At 53.9% G+C, this 15835-nt stretch overlaps 1 protein-coding gene across 4 annotated transcripts in view; it reads left to right on the top strand.

Moving 5' to 3' along the window:
* Positions 1-15835, top strand: part of RPTOR (regulatory associated protein of MTOR complex 1) — a 338061-nt gene that overhangs the window by 125463 nt on the left and 196763 nt on the right. For all 4 annotated transcript variants that reach the window (XM_040640059.1, XM_040640061.1, XM_040640057.1 and 1 more), the window contains exon 4: positions 10516-10674. In XM_040640059.1, coding sequence (XP_040495993.1) covers positions 10516-10674 — 159 coding nt within the window. The remainder of the gene's footprint in view (positions 1-10515; positions 10675-15835) is intronic.

The raw sequence follows: 15835 nt of genomic DNA, 5'->3' as shown, positions 1-15835 counted from the left end.
TGAAACCATGGGTGGAGTGGACGAGCGCAAGCCTGGAATGTGGACTCTGCCAGCGTGGAGCACGGAGGCCGGGGGTGGGGGTGCAGCCGGGAGCAGCCGCGGAGCCCACAGCTGCGCACGTCACTCCCAGATTTCTGATGCTCCACACGGAAGTCGGATTAGTGCCGACAGAGAGCATCATCGTGAACACAGGCACCTACCAGGAAATGGGAAATTTCTTTGAAAAGTAAATAAATGGGATCAGCAAGCATGCTTCTGTGACCGCTGAAGATTTGGGTTTATAGCTGTAGCCAGAGGACGATGGACGCTGCCAGTCTGGCTCTCCTGCTGGCGGCTGCTGGGCCTGCAGGCAGCCCTCTTTGGGGCTTTGCTCAGAGTGGACTTGGGTGGTCAAAGCATCAGGCAGCTATCACTGTGTCCTGAATCACTGTGGCGGCTGTTTCTTTGGATGAATCTGAGCACAGTTCAAGGTGATGGGCATGCCTGGGAGCAAGGCCCTAGACTGCTTTGCTGGCCTGGTCTGGCAGCCATTTAGCAAATACCTATTTCCTACTCAGTGTGAGGCATCTCAGCACTCGATGTTTATTTGTTTCCTTACTCATTTTGTTACTGTTGGAGATGACATGGCCTACTGTGGCATGAGGGCTGTTTTCAGAAGCCCTCTGCCAGCTGTAGCAGTGGTACAGACAGGCTGCAGACCTGGGATGCCCGTGTCCCCGTGTCCCCCAGATGCCTGTGTCATGGGGCCCCGGGGCCCAGTCTCCCTGCCTGCCCCCCACCAGGCAGCTCTGTAAATACCAAGTGTTCTAGGTAACTAGCAGTTGCTGATCTGGCTTGGAGGTAGTCTGGCATTAATGTTAAGTGGGAGCAGTGTTTTCAGTGCTAATGTGCTATATGGAAATTGGCAAAAATCAGTAACAGGGAGAGATTTTGGCTGCTGTGTTCCCGTAGCTCCTTGAGAGCCTTGCTGGCCTGCTTGTGGTTCTTGGCTCTGTCGCCCAGTCAGGACAGGCTCTCAGGCTCCATTAAGGTTTCCCATCCTCCCGAGATGGGCGGAATTCCCTGCTGGGTCTGTGCTGGAGCCCAGAGGCCATGTTCAACCAGGACAGGATCGTCACACTGGGATGGCCAGACCTAGCCCTGTGTCTTCCTGGTTCCTGCTTGTCCCCAGTTTGTGAGTATGTGAGAGAGCTCACCGGTAATCTCCCATGTCTCCACTGATGTCCTGAGGGTTCTGAGTACTAAAACCGTGGATTCTGGCTTAGAAACGGACCCTGCCTACACACCGGTTGTGTGCCCGTGGTGGTCACTGAGCCTCCTTGCGTCTCAGCTCCCCGTCTATAAAACGGGGGTGCTCCTGCCGCCTGCTTTGCGCAGTGCTTGTGCAGGTAGGTGAGTGGATGTAAGGGAGGGCTCAGGACGGTCGCTGGCGCGTCCTGTGTGCAGCGTGAGTGCGACCTCTGCCGTCCTCTTCTTGCTCCGTGCATTTGCTCATGTCGTCCTCCCAGCCTGTGAGGTGCACAGGGCGGGATGGTGTTTGCTATTTTAGGAGGAGGGAGTTGAGCTTTGGTTTGGTTCCTAAACTTTCCCAGGTTGAATGGCTGGTAACTCACCGATCTGGGGCTGAATCCCAAGACTTCCATCTCGGGGACCTAACTGTAGTAGAGGGGAGGGACTCACCGGTGGGCACAGTGGACCCTCCCACTGCAGCTCCTGTCCAGCATCAAGCAGCATGGTCTGGGGGCCCAACAGGGACGGTGCCCAAGGGGTGAGGAACCCCTGGCAGAGCTGCCACCCGGGTGCAGAGGGAGGGGGAGGGGAGACTCCCCAGAGGGGCCTTACTGAAACTGGGCTTGCTTATAGCCTCTCCAGGTGTGTGCTGTGGCGGTTACAGCGAGCAGCCCACCGTCCACCCCTGAAAGCGACTTGGATCTTGCTTCAGTGGGGGGCTGCCACGAGGCAGTGCAGGCACTCGTCGCAAGCCAGTCGGAGCCTCATCAGAGACGCCACTGCCCTGGGCAGATCTTGGTGGGGCGTGCGGGATGGGAAACCTGAAAATATTTGCGTGGGCGGCTAAGCTAACTCTGAAGCAGGGGGAGCTAGTCCGGGGCCTGCTGGAGCGTCGATAGTGCCTTGTGAACCAAGAGGAGGGAGTCTTTGAAGGACCAAAAATATGGCTTCGAGATAATTTAGTACTGAGCCGTAGAAGGGGGCCCGGGATTATGGGTGCAGATGGAGTGCAGCGAGGCGTGAGGATGAACAGCCCTTTACTAGAGCGCCGACCCGTGCAGGCGGGGTGGCCGCTCGCAGAGCCGGCTCCTCCTGAGAGGTCGTTGTAAATGAAACGTAGTGAATGACCTTATGCATTCCGCTTCTGTTGGCTGAAACTCCAGAATAATATGAAAAGGTACTAGACATAGCTGGAAAGTGATCTGTGATTTCTGTGTTTCTGGACTTCTCCTGACGTTCACCCTTTCTGCTTCTGAAAAACAAATGAGCTCCGCTGTGCCCACGTGGGTGACCAGGACACAGCTTGCCCGGGCGCACCTCTCAGGCAAGAAGGACAGGACGTGGCTGCTGCCTGCATGGCCGGGCCGGTGTTCAGGACCACTCTGTTCTCCACCCTGCCGTGGGCTCTGGCTGCCTTGTTTTTGTTTGGTTTTTGTGAGATGGCTTTAAGTAGTCTAAGATCTATCTTTCGGTGCTGAGTTTGCAGAGATACTGGTTACGTTTCAGGTGCAGACGGCAGCTGTGTCCGTGTGGGTGCTTGGAGCCAGCGCCACGTCCGCCAGCGGCTTGAGCCCCGGGAGTGAGTCTTTCAGGGCAGCATAGACTCTCAGGGAGGGTTATTGGCTGACACACTGCGTCTTGCCTCCTGTTTATACTTCAAGGATTCAGGTGTTCGTTGAAACTCGGAAGATAAGTGGTAGCTTGCTTTTGTTTGTTTGTTTCTTTTTTTTTTTTCAATTAAGGGATTTTGGGGAAAACCCAATGTTATAATAATATAAGGAAAAAATTACACAGATAGCATCTTACTGTGAAACAGTGGAAACAGTGACAGAGAGAAAAATATGCAGACAGATAGGGACATTGAATTTACACTACATAGCAGCCTTCCTGCTGACAGACTGGCTCTGAGGTCCAGGTTGGGCCCTGCAGGGTTATCTTGGGATAGTGGGGGTCCACTGCAGTCAATTTTAGGGAAACGATGTGTTAATAAAGTCAGTGTCGTTGAGACACACACCCATGAATTCATGCACCACGCTTTTCCTGTGTGACTTCTGTGCGTCCAGAGATCAGGACTCGGGGAACTTGAGAGGGTTCTGTCCTCACCAGCTTGTTGTCTGGAAGGAAAGGCAGATCTGTATGGAAGGATCCCAATCCTGTGTCGTTCACGTGGAGAAGTTGAGAAATGGCCCCTGTGGGCCAACAAAAGCTGCAAGGAGCTGCGGCAGGAGGCAGGAGCTTGCGAGGCCTGGTCAGGGAGACAGGGCAGCCCAGGCAGGGGAGCATGTGAGCAGAGGTCCCAAATCATGAAGGGGCACGGCATAACCAGACCTGCGGAGGGCCTGTAGGGGGCGCGTGTTCGAGGGGGCTGTGTGCCATGCCTGGGCATGGCCGTGTTCCTTGGGGGCAATGGACATCCCCACCAAGGATTTGCTTTTAGAAGGCAAGTGGCCTGATCTTGTGGTTGGAAAGGAAAGGTCTACCAGACTGGACAGAGTTGAAGAGAGGCTGGTCTGGAGGCCTGAGGACACTTGGGGGCATTTGACTCCAGATGGAGGCAGAGGCGGGGCAGCCATGTGTGAGCGACATGCCACACGTGAGCCAGGCCTGGAGACTCCCTGGACGAAGAGCACATTAGAGGGAGAGCAGAGTGACGGATGAACTCGAGGTGTGTGGTCTGGGCGACTCAGAATTGCAGATGCCAGAGATTAAGGTAGGGAGCCCAGAGGGGTGGGCCCGCGTGGAGCAAGACAAGGAATAGCATCGTGGGTTTGCGCTCCAAGGTGCCGCCCAGGGCGAGCATGCAGAGTGAGAGACAAGCCTGAGTCTCAGCCATGCCTGAGGTTTGAGGGAGGAGGCTGGACCAGGGAGAGGTGGGGGGACAGAAGTCTGAACAGTCTGAGGGAGGAGGCACAGGATTGGCCCTCAGGAGAGCAAGGGGCCGCGTGGGCCCCTGGAGACCTGCCTGGTGGCAGGAACCTCAGAGCACTTGGCCGTGAAGACCTGGTGACCCTACAGGACAGTCTAGGAACAGCAGTGACTGTTGGAATGGCTTGAGAAGGAGAGGTTCATGACCTCATCCGCACAGAGGGCCATCAGCCCGCGCACACGGCTGCCCGTGCGTGGTGCCCTGCTCTTGCTCACACTGGTCCTCCAGCCGAGGGGGAGGAGCGGGACTCGGCCAGCCAGCCGCCCACCCCGCTCTTTCTGCCCTGTCAGTATTTGACGTTTGTGTGCTCCTTTCCCTGTAGTCTTTGCCACTGGAGGACCCCTTGCAGTCTGACTCCGGGGGCCCGGCGGGTGCGCTACTGTGGCTCCGTCCCCTCGTCTCCAAGGAGCTGTCCTGAGACGCGAAATGTGTTCTCATTACTTTTCACACCGTTACAAACCTTGAAAGACACATACATTTGCCAGTGACAAAGTAAATCTTCTTTCCTTCGGTCTCTGCTCGCAGACGGCGCTCCTGGTTTTTCACGCCAGACAGACGGCTGGGCCCATGGGAGGGTTACCTGTCCACCCAGGAGAGCCTGCTTGCAGCGAGTGTCAGCTGCGTCTCCCTGCACTACGTGAGCTGCGTCCGCTGCCCGCTTGTTTGAGCTGCAGGAAGTCGTCTGCCACAGGACTGCTTGCTTTACCGCTGCACTCCATCCCAGCAGAACTGAATTTTTTGAAATCTTAATCAAACAGTACAGAAACTGTAATACTCCAGTATAACAGCTCTTTTTGAAGCGGCTCGCTGGGCTGCGAACTCTAGAAGGAAGTCTGAATGGTCCATCTTTTGTTCATCCACGGATAGTTACTGAGAGCCAACTATGTGCCAGGCATTGCACTTGCCGAAAGTAGCCATAGTGACCAGGGAAATCGATCCCTGCCTTCACGGGACTTTAGTCAGGCCAGGAGGAAGGTGGAGGGAGGGCCGCCAGATGGGTAATGAGCCGATGGAGTCAATGCTGTAGTTGGGGAGCTAGATGAGCTATGGGAGCATTTGGCATGGGGTACCTAATTCAGTTTCTGGGGCCACCAGAGAGTGAGTTCTGGAGAAGTGACAGTTTACCTGATATTTGAAGAAGGAAGAGGAAATGTCCAGGCAAGACTTGGAATTGGGACTAGGAATTGAGGATGAAGTAGGAAGAGGGTGTGGCAGAGGGCTAGAAGGTAGGTAAGAAGATAGACTTGAACGATACTTCCTTGTGGTTGGAGCATGGACTCTCAGAGGCTGTAGAGACAGGGTTTTGTAGGGACTCGGGCTATTCTAAAGAGCTTGCAGTGGGTCAGTGGGAAGCCATCCAGGGGTTTTCAGCAAGTGAGACATACTGAGTGTTGAAGAATGGATTTGGATAACGCAAAATAAGACTGGCAGGTTACTGGAGAAGTCGTGGTAATCTAAGAGATAGGTGGTGGTGGTGGTGGTGATGGAGTGGTGAGGATGTTGATGGCGTCAGGGGTGAGGATGGTGGTGGTGGTGATGATGGTGTCAGGGGTGAGGATGGTGGTGGTGAGGATGATGATGGTGTCAGAGGTGAGGATGTTGGTGGTGGTGGTAGTCATGGTGAGGATGATGGTAGGATGCTCGTGATCATGGTGACGGCAGTGGCGGTGGTGGTATCTGCCCTGGCTTGGCCTAGGTGGTTTAAATAGAATGCAAAGAGCTGCACAACAGTAAGTGCTTTTTGAGGGGCAGGGGTGTAAAGTCCCTGAACTGCCAGAGCCCAGAGCTTTCCCTACGGGGGCTACCATCTAGGACAGGTATCCCTTGAGCAGACCTGACCTTCCTCTCTGGCCAGCATTTCCCTGGAAGTCCTTCCTTCTTGCTTAGGAAAGGGCAGAGAGTGAAACGTTTTCAAGTCCCCAGACCAGGGGCAAAACTGGCCCAAATTCTAACATTACATTCATTCCTCCTGGACGGTCCTGAGAAAATCTCTGAGGCATTTCCCTTCTTGAGTCTAAGCTGGAGATGTCATCCATTGCTGAGGAAGGATGGAAGGGTGGAAATGAGATCACTGGCCCAGCTGGGCGAGGCGACGGTGGTCTTCACTCGACACCCCGGGGAAGCATAAGGCAGTGCCGCTGCCACCCAGGCCTCCTCGCTATGGGGTCTGCCCAGAGAGAAGACCCTCGAGCACAGCCCCCGGCTCCCTGTGCCCCGGGCATGCTAGTGGCCTCCTGCGCAGCCCCACCTGACCACGAGCGGCCACCATGCTGTCCGGCCCCTGGAATCTGTCCTTGCACAGGGAGCCTGAGGAGAAGTACAGCTGCCCAGGGGACGCAGAAGCTGGCTGCAGCCGCCCTGCTCGGGCCTCCCTCATGCAGAAGGTTGCCAGGTGTCACCGAGGGGCCGGCGGCCGTCATGAGGACAGGAGCCTTGGGGGCCACGCTTTCGTTCATGCAGCCGAGTAGCGGCCTTGGTCTCCCCCTGTTGCCTCCTGCACAGGTTCCACACACGTGCCTGACCACTTCTTGAGGTTCGGGCTTGGAGCCGAGTGCCGGGCACCACGGGCCGTGTTTGAGAGACTGCTGTGTCTTTGCTTATGCCGCGAAAACGGTCACGGGTCCCCCAAGGGGCTCGGCGCTTCCTCCGCCGCCGCATCCCTTACACCGTGGAGCCAGGATCCGGGCATCGTAGTTTCAAAGCCAAACAGAACATGGCGTGGTGACATTTAATTTAGTGCTTCTCATTTCAAAGCCCTTAGAAATATTAATTAATTCCCATAAAACCCCGGGAGGCATATTATTCATGTCTGTGGCGCCTTTCATGCTCGTCCATAATGGTCCTTTTTGTGCAGTAGGTGGGAAAGTGAGGCTAAATCATTTTTTTGCAACCCCGCCGGAGAAGACCTTGGTGGGGCAAGGTCAGCAGTAATGGCTCTCCCCTTTTACTGATGTCTGAGGGATGTCCGCCCGCGGCCTTGCGTGTGATTTGGATGAACAACACGCCCCTTTGGACTAACCTCGGCAGGGAGGTGGACGGTCCTTCCCTGGAGCTGGGGGTTTGCAGACCCAGTTCATTTGCCACACGAAGGAGGGCAAACTGAGAACAGCTGTGTGCGAGCCACAGGAGTGAGGGCCTTGTCATGTCCGAAAGGTGCCCGGTGGCCTGGGACCGTGAAGTGAGTGCAGGCCCCACGGAGTGGACAGCCTGCTGCTCCTGGGAGATGGTGTGGCCCGTGCGTATTTCAGGGTGCCTTGCCTGTGAGTGACTCTTCACCGCTGTATGTTGGGGTTTCTGTGCCTGAGGAGCAAGAAAGCCAGTGTAGAAGGGTTCGTGAAACCAGGAGGCTCCCCGGTATCTGGGCCTTCTCTTGGGGCCTTCTCTTCTAACTCATTTCCTGGTTTCACGGCGTGCTTGTGCGGTGTGGTTTTGGAGGACGTGTGTCCCCTCTCTGCCCCAGTACTAGATTGTCATTTATCAGCCACCCTCACCTGGTTTCATGGGGTTCACCAGAATTCAGCTGTTCAGAGCGCTGGGACTCCGTGCCCTGGCTCGGTCCCGCGCGGAGCACAGACACACGGTTTGCCAGCGAGGAGTCAGGAGTGCTGGCAGGTGTTGTTTTCCTCACTGTCTGCTCCGCGGGACTCCAGACGAGCAGGTAAGTGCCTGCTGCCCACACCCGGCGATGTCTGTGGGCCACTCGCTCATACGACGCTGAGAGTTACTCGTGTCGCTTTAGCGTCAGATAGGACTCATCCTTTTCCTCGTCTCATTACTGAGTGTTGTCGTCTGTCACTCGGCAGCTGTTTGCCGGACCGAGCACGTGGTGAAGCTGTGGGAAGGATGTGAAAACAGAGCCAGTGCTGAGGGCACACCCGAACTGTTAACTGGGTCTGCCTTCGTCGGACTCACGGTGTCAGTGGGACTTACTCGGTCACACGTGGACACAGAACGAAGCTGTGTGTCAGCCAGAGAAAGAGAAGGTGGTCCTGCCCGAGGGTCCGGGGAGGAGCCGTGCCCCAGAGCTCGGTGCCTCCACAACATGTGGTTGAGATGCCACGCTCGTGTGCTGAACCCGCTTCGACCCGGACCTTCAGAGCCCCCGCGTGGGGGACCCACAGCCTCTGTCAGCGTCAGATGGATGCACGCTGCCGTGCCGGTGAGAGTGACCTTGGCACCTCACATACATGTGCACATGCTGTCCAGCCTCCGGTGCGGCACCTCCTTTTACAGGCAGCGTCTGGCCCGTTTGGAGAAGACACAGGGAGGGAAGACCACGTTGCTAGACCCAGACCTGCCGCCTCAGCACAGGCTTCTAAAACTGTCCTGCGGAAGGACAGCGTTGCTCCCCTTGGGTTAGTTTGCTTACAGGTGCAGAAAACATGGGGAATCTGAAAAATCTAGTTTTTGCATCTCATGCTCGTAAAGCTTTCGTATCCGTACGTCCGCTGGTAACGTCTGTCACCAACAGGCTTGTGTAGTAGTGGACTGTAGGCTGCTCCTGTGTGCGATGGGCCCCGTTTCCCTGCTGCTTTCTTCACGTCCGACTCCACGTTTTCCTTTGAAAGGTCAGGATGCCTTTTGTCCCTGGAAGCAGTGTGTGGCCCTCCGGCCTTCCAGCTGCTTTCCGTCTCTGCTCGTCCGCCGGGCCAGCCTCTGCTCAGCAGCCAGTGCGGACACTGGGCCCTGTGCAGGCTCTGAGGGCCCCGGCACGGCCCGGCTGCTGCACACGCTCCTTGCTCTTACCACTGCTTTCTTCCAGTGACATCATGGCATTGCGTTTAGTTTTTATCTAGCTTTTTAAAGAAAGTTTTAAAAGTTCATTTAGGTAATAAACATTACATTATTTTTAAATCAGAACTTAGTCCCCACCTAGAGGCAAACCCTTTTAGCTGTGTTTTTCTAGTAGATATGGCTGTATTTTAACAGAATGTGTCGATGCTGCTTTTTGTTGATTTATCAGTTTGGGGCATTTTTATTAACGTCCTGGTGTGGCTTTAGTGCTTCTGTACGCATCAGTTCTGCTCCGTCATCCTGTATGACTATAGGCTTACTTTTCCAGCTATTTTTTCCTGGGAACCTACCACTGAAATGAACATAGACTCCTCTGATGAGCCCCACGTTCCCCCCACCCAGGAGCCTCCCCTCCACACGCGCCTGCCCTCCATGCTCAGATCAGCTGGAAGTCAGAACAGGTTTTGATGAAATAAAATCAGAAAGCCCAGAAATGTGTGTTTGGGTCTAACTGTAGACTTTGTGGGGGAGCCCCCCGCGCCCCTGGACCTCCCCGCTTCAATGAGACAGGTCCTGGAGGAGGTGTGGGGGTGCGGGAGGGCTGGGCCCTCGTGGTGTTCCTTGTTCAGTGTGTCCCAGCCCTTGCGCGAGGCTGTGTCCATGTGAACTTGTGGCAGCTGTGCCGGTGCGTCAGAGAGCACAGACTTACATTTATGGGGAGCACGTCGGGTCTGCCGGTTACCTCCGGCAGAACAGACCTCTTAGGAATGTTGGTGCCGGGGCCGCCCTGGTTCCACCCCTGGGCTTGGGGTCGTGAGTCCGGGCGCCACGTCGGGCGTAGAGCTTACTTAAAAAAAGAATGTTGACGCATGTACCTGAGCGGGCACATTTTTCCATGTTTCAAGTCTCCTTCGCATTTTCCAGAAGAATTTTTAAAAGTTTCCTTTTCTGGGTTTTTTACATTTCATGTCACGTTCACGTCTGTGCTCTTAATCATCTTCGTTGCTTTAGAATCGGCGCTCCTTATGTTAACGTCCTCCAGCCGCTTACTGTTGCTGTGTGTTCACGCTGTCGATGTCCGTGAGTTAAGTTTAGGTCCTGCTCATTCAGTGAATTCCTTCCATTTGTCAGCGAGAGTCCAGGCAAGAGCCGGTGGGGGCTCAGCAGGGCCAGCGTGGTGAGGATGAGGGCGCGTGAAGCTGCCTTCCTCTGTCTGGCGCTTTCTCTCTGTGCTGCTGTTGCCGTGGCGGCCTGCAGCTTCCCGCATTTAAGCAGATTATCTCTTCCACGGTCCAGATGTTTTTTCTCAGAAGACTTCAGTGTTTCTGAGAAATACTTTGGTTTTCACCATGGCTGTACCTGTCGCTCGGTGTGGCCGTGCGGCAGGCTTCACTCATTCATCTCACGTGATCTTTACGTGGTTCCCCAGGAATATTTGTTGGGGGGATGCAGTTCCAAAGCCTCTTCCGAAGGAGTCATCATCCCAGGTTTACAGGTGGAGAAGCTCGGGGTCACTTGTCCAGGGTCACGCAGCTGTTCAACGCTCTCAGTGTAAGGAAGGGGGCGTGTACCCGGGTATTCCCCTGAATCCACGGTGAGTTTCCCCATCTCTTGTCCCACAACAGGCCCGGTACAAGCAGAGCCTCGACCCAACCGTGGACGAAGTGAAGAAGCTGTGCACGTCCTTGCGCCGCAATGCCAAGGAGGAGCGGGTCCTCTTCCACTACAACGGCCACGGGGTGCCCAGGCCCACCGTGAATGGGGAGATCTGGGTCTTCAACAAGGTAGGAGCACCGTCAGGGGTTCGTGTGAACCCAGCCCGTCTCTCTTGCTGCCCAACAACCAGTAAGTGTGGGTGGTTGGCCATGGTCCCGTTTGCCCACGGCTCCGTGGCCGGTCACTCCGCTTCCACAGAGCCAGACACAGTGAGGCCGGACCGGCGCCGTGGGCCAGCCGCGTGGCGGGGAGCTGTGGGATCATCCCTGTCTCAGCGATGAGGGCTGGGACAGGCACGAAGAGGATGGCCGGGGAGCAACCATCTGAGGCCATGGTGGGGTGCCCGCGGTGGGGTGCCACGTGCACTCTTCCCACCTCAGGCAGGATTTGCCTGTGCTTCTGCCGTGTGGGTCGCACAGTGACCAGGTTCCTCAGTTCAGTTAGAGTTCCTTTGAGAATCAATGGTTTCCTTCGGAAAGAAAATGGTGCACAGATTCCAAGGAGCTCACACCAGGCCACCTGCACATGCAGCTTCGGCCCTGCTCTCCCCAAGGCCGTGCTGCCGGCCTCCTGCAGCTCCCTAACTAAGGACGGTGGGTGAAAGTGAGGGCTCGGCGATACCCTCCTGCCATCTTTCTGACCGGGAATGGCGAGTTCCGCCCCTACCCTATGGTGTGGGCACGTGGGTCCCTCAGAGCTGTGGCCACGCGCTCTCAGTATACACAGTGTGAGAGGCGGTACCTGGAGGTGTGCAGTATTCAGCTCCACGTGACTGCCGGCCAGGTGAGAAAACGCGCTTTTGCAGCCCCTGTGCCCCTCCCGTGGTGCAGTCGCCCTCCTCCCCACCAGGGTCACCGGCACTCGGATTTCGAGTTTATCACTACGTTGCCTTCCTTTACAGCACCCCCACTTTTGTGTGGCTGTCCAGGCGTGTTGGGGTTTGGGTGATTTTTCCGGTTGACGAGATTGGGAGCCTTCTGGGCCTGCTTCTCCCTCTCCGTGTTACTCTCTGAAGATCCGTCCCTGCTGCTTTGGTGCCAGGTGTGGGGACATCCTAGGACCTGCTCGGCACCTTCTGTGCAGGCAGACGTCTGAGTGGTTCCCGTTGTTTCCGAAACTGCCCATCTTCCTCCTCGGGACTGTGGTCAGGACTTGGTTTTTCTGCACAGTGTGGGGGCTAAGCGGGTCTCCCCTGGGCTGTGACGTTGACCGCCTTCTGACCCGTTCTTGGCCGTGGAGCTTCCTCTTCTTGAAGTACACGCTCCTGTCCATGTTTCACTTGGGTTGGTGTGTCATCTTCTCATTGATTCGGAAGAATTCTTCGTAATCTGGACAGCACCCCTTTATCATTTTTATGAATTGCGGGTGTCCTCTCTGAATTTATGGCTTGGATGGTTGGTTTGCTTCTGCTCCCTGAATGGTGTCCCCTCCTGGACAGCAGTTCTTTATTTTCACGTGGTCATCTTGGTCAGTCTTCCTTTATGGTGCGGACATTTTGTGTCTTCTTTAAGAAGTCCTCCCTTATCAAGGCTGCAAAAGTATCGCACTGTATGTTCTTACAAAAAGATTGTATTCCTGTCCATTACATGTAGGTCCTTAATCTACCTGAAACAGGTTTCAAACATCCCGTTAGGTGGGGGTCATACTCTGTTTGTTGTTCCCCCTCCAATGGATAGCTACCTGTTCCATTACTGTTTAATGCCAACTTGGAGCAAAGTCAGTTTCCACAGTGTGTGGGCATGTTTCTGAGCGCTCTGTCCTATGGGTCTGCCTCTGTGTCGGGAAATGAACGAGTGTAGGTTTCCAGTGATTCTTGGTGTTTAGGGAAGCAGATTCCCCCCTTTGTTCTTCTACAGTTCTTCTTGGCTGTTTTTGGTCCTTAGATCTCCCTAAACTAGTGAATCAACTTGTCAATCAGTTGATTAATGGTGGGGAGACTCAGCATCTTTACAGTGATGAGTCGACCAAACTATGCTCTTTTTAAGTATCATAGTATTTCGTAATTTCACAGAAGTTTGCACCATTTGTTAGATATGTTCCTGGGTCATATTTTTGGTGTTGTTATAAATGTGTACTATAATATTATATTTTTTTAAGTTTTTACCAAGCTGTATGGAAAGGCAGTTGATTTTTGTACATTTATTTTATGTTTACCGTTTTGCTCTTATCGTTGCTCATAATTTATCTGTACACGCTTCTTTCGTTTTAGTGGACTCTTTGGTAGGTTATAAAATAGAATATTGTTCAAGAAGTGGGACATCGGTTCTGTAGTGTCATTTGCCGTAGGGCTCATACGCTTTCCCGCCTGTCGAAACTCTGTTCCCATAAGCAGTTTTTGTCGATTCTCTGCAGGCCCAGGATCCAGTCCAGGTTTGCGCACTGCACTTGTCATCATCGTTTTTGGTGTCTGTGAATATAGATCAGTCTCTGCCTTTTTTCCATTATTGGTGTTAACATTTTTTTATAATAATTTTTTATTGTATTATGTTATCATACAGTACAATGTTAACATTTTTTTAAGTGATATTATCTAATTATCTTTTTGTAGTGAGTTACTGTAGGTACACGTCGGTCTTTTTTAAAAATTTTTATTGAAGAAAATTAGAGAGTGCAAGCACGTGTGTGTGGCAGGAAGGGGCGGGGCAGAGGGAGCGGAGCCTGACATGGGGCTCGATCGCAAGACCATGAGATCATGACCTGAGTCCAAATCAAGAGCCGGGCATGGTAACTGATTGTGCCACACAGGCACCCCTTATTTTTTAAATTTTTATTTAAAGAATTTATTTATTTTTGAGAGAGTGTGAGTGGGGGGAGGGGCAGACGGGAAGGGAGAGGAAGAAGGAAAGAATCCCAGGCAGACTCTGGGCTAAGCATGGACGGAGTCTGACACAGGGCTTGATCTCACGACCTTGGTGAGATCATGACCTGAGCTGAAATCAAGAGTCAGATGCTTAACTGACTAAGCCACCCAGGAGCTCCTACACATCGGTCTTTTAAAAAATTATTATTACTAATAGAGTTTAGATTTTGAGCAGTGTTAGTTTTCTAGAAGCATTGCACCATGCACTCTGTCCCTCCCCCGTCCTCGCTGGTGTTGGCGTGGGCGCTCGCTGCAGTTCATGATCCGCACTGACCCAGTGTCATTAGCTCCATGCGGACCCTCTCTCGAGCTGCACGCTCTGTGGGTTTTGCCAGATGGATGATGTCTTGAGTCTGCCATTACCGTGTCATACAGGACAGTTTGAGTGCCCTTCATCCCGCCAGCCTCCAAGCCGCCCCCCCCCAACAGTAGCTGCGGACACTCACCGTTGTACCTTTTCCAGAGCACCGGTTAGCTGGGATCGTAGTCTGTGGTCTTCTCAGACTGGCTTTTTTCAGCTGGGAGTACGCATTTAAGGTTGTTCCACGTGTTTTTGTGTCTTGATGGCTCCCTCTTTTAACCACGGAGTAACATTTCCCTGCCTGGATGGACCCCTATTGAAGGACAGCTTGGTTGCTTCTGGGGTTTTTTGGCTATTGTGAATGCAGGTTTTTGGGTAGACATAAGGTTTTTACTAATTTAGGTACATACCTAGGAGTGCATTGCTACATCAAATGGTATGTTTAGCTTTCTGAGCAGCTGCCAAACTGCCCTCCAAAGGGGCTGCGTCGGTTCGCCTTCCTGGCGGCAGTGACGAGACCCCCTGGCCCCCGTCCTGCTGAGCGCTCGTTGCCGGTGTTCTGGAGTGTAGCTCTTCTAATTACGCGCACAGTGGTGTCTCGTGGTTTTCATTTTCAATTCCTTAATGACATGGTGTGGAGTGTCTTTTCATCTGCTTATTGCCATCTGTATACCTTCTTTGGTGGGGTGTCCATATCTTTACCGACTTTTTAAGTAAGCTCCAGGCCATGGAGCCCCATGTGCGGCCTAAATCACAACCCCAAGATGAAGACCTGAGCTGAGATCAAGAGTCAGATGCTCAGGCAGCTGAGCCACCGTGGTGCCCCTGTTCTGCCCACTTTTAAATAGGGTTGTTTTCTTACTCACTTTTTGGAATTCTTTCTATATTTTGGATACAAGTCCTTTATCAGATGTGTGTTCTGTAAATCCTCCCTCCCTGTCTGTGACTTGCGTTTTCATTCACTCAACAGTGTGCGTTGACTTTCTGATGAATCCAGACCAGTTATTCTCCAGAATGTCCCACGTTCTAAGTTAATTTGTTTTTCAAAAGTTTTCATCAGACCGGACTGAAAGCAAGATAGGACTTCATGCCAGCTGCAGGGATGTACTGTAAATACAGGGACACAGGTTGGACACGACAGCTGTATCATGCAGGTACTAGGTGTAAGAGAGCGAGGGTGGCCCTGTTACTAATCAGGAAATGAACTTTGAGACACGAGTGTTGCCAGAGGTGAAGAGGAACATTTCACGATGACACATGGTCGGGTAGCCCGCCCTGAGTGTGTATATACCTGGTGGGAGAGTTCAACGCGCACAGAGCAGGAGTGCCCAGGGTGCGGGAACCAGAGAGGAAGCAACAAATCCATAATCGTGGCGGGGGTGTTGAAGGACCGTAGGTCCATAATCAGTAGGTTAAAACTGAATTACAGATAAGACTGATAATTAGAAACTTCCTCACAAAAAGACCTCCAGACATAGTATGTTTTTTTCTAGTTAGAAAGAAATCAGTTACTACTGAAAAAGATTGGAACAGTGCCATCGGCCGCTCTGCACAGTGAACACGAAACTCGCCCGGCCACGGCAGGAGGTGCACGCCCTCTGGCATGGGCGGGGTGTCCCCCGAGATGGGCCCCTGGCGGGTCACACACACACACACACACACACACACGTACGTCCTCCGGCACGGGTGGGGCGTCCCCGAGATGGGCCCCGGGCGGGTCACACACACACACACACACACACACACACACACATCCTCCGGCATGGGCAGGGCATCCCCCCCCATGGGCCCCGGGCAGGTCTTTCACACACACACACACACACACACACACACACACATCCTCCGGCATGGGCAGGGCATCCCCCCCCATGGGCCCCGGGCAGGTCTTTCACACACACACACACACACACACACACACACACATCCTCTGGCATGGGCAGGGCATCCCCCCCCATGGGCCCCGGGCCACCCCCCCACACCCACACACACATCCTCCGGCATGGGCAGGGCATCCCCCCCCATGGGCCCCGGGCAGGTCTTTCACACACACACACACACACACACACAC

Source organism: Ursus maritimus, unplaced genomic scaffold (genome assembly GCF_017311325.1).
Source record: "Ursus maritimus isolate PB19 unplaced genomic scaffold, ASM1731132v1 scaffold_24, whole genome shotgun sequence".
NCBI classification, from domain to species: Eukaryota; Metazoa; Chordata; class Mammalia; order Carnivora; family Ursidae; genus Ursus; species Ursus maritimus.
This window is presented reverse-complemented; position numbering and strand designations above follow the sequence as displayed.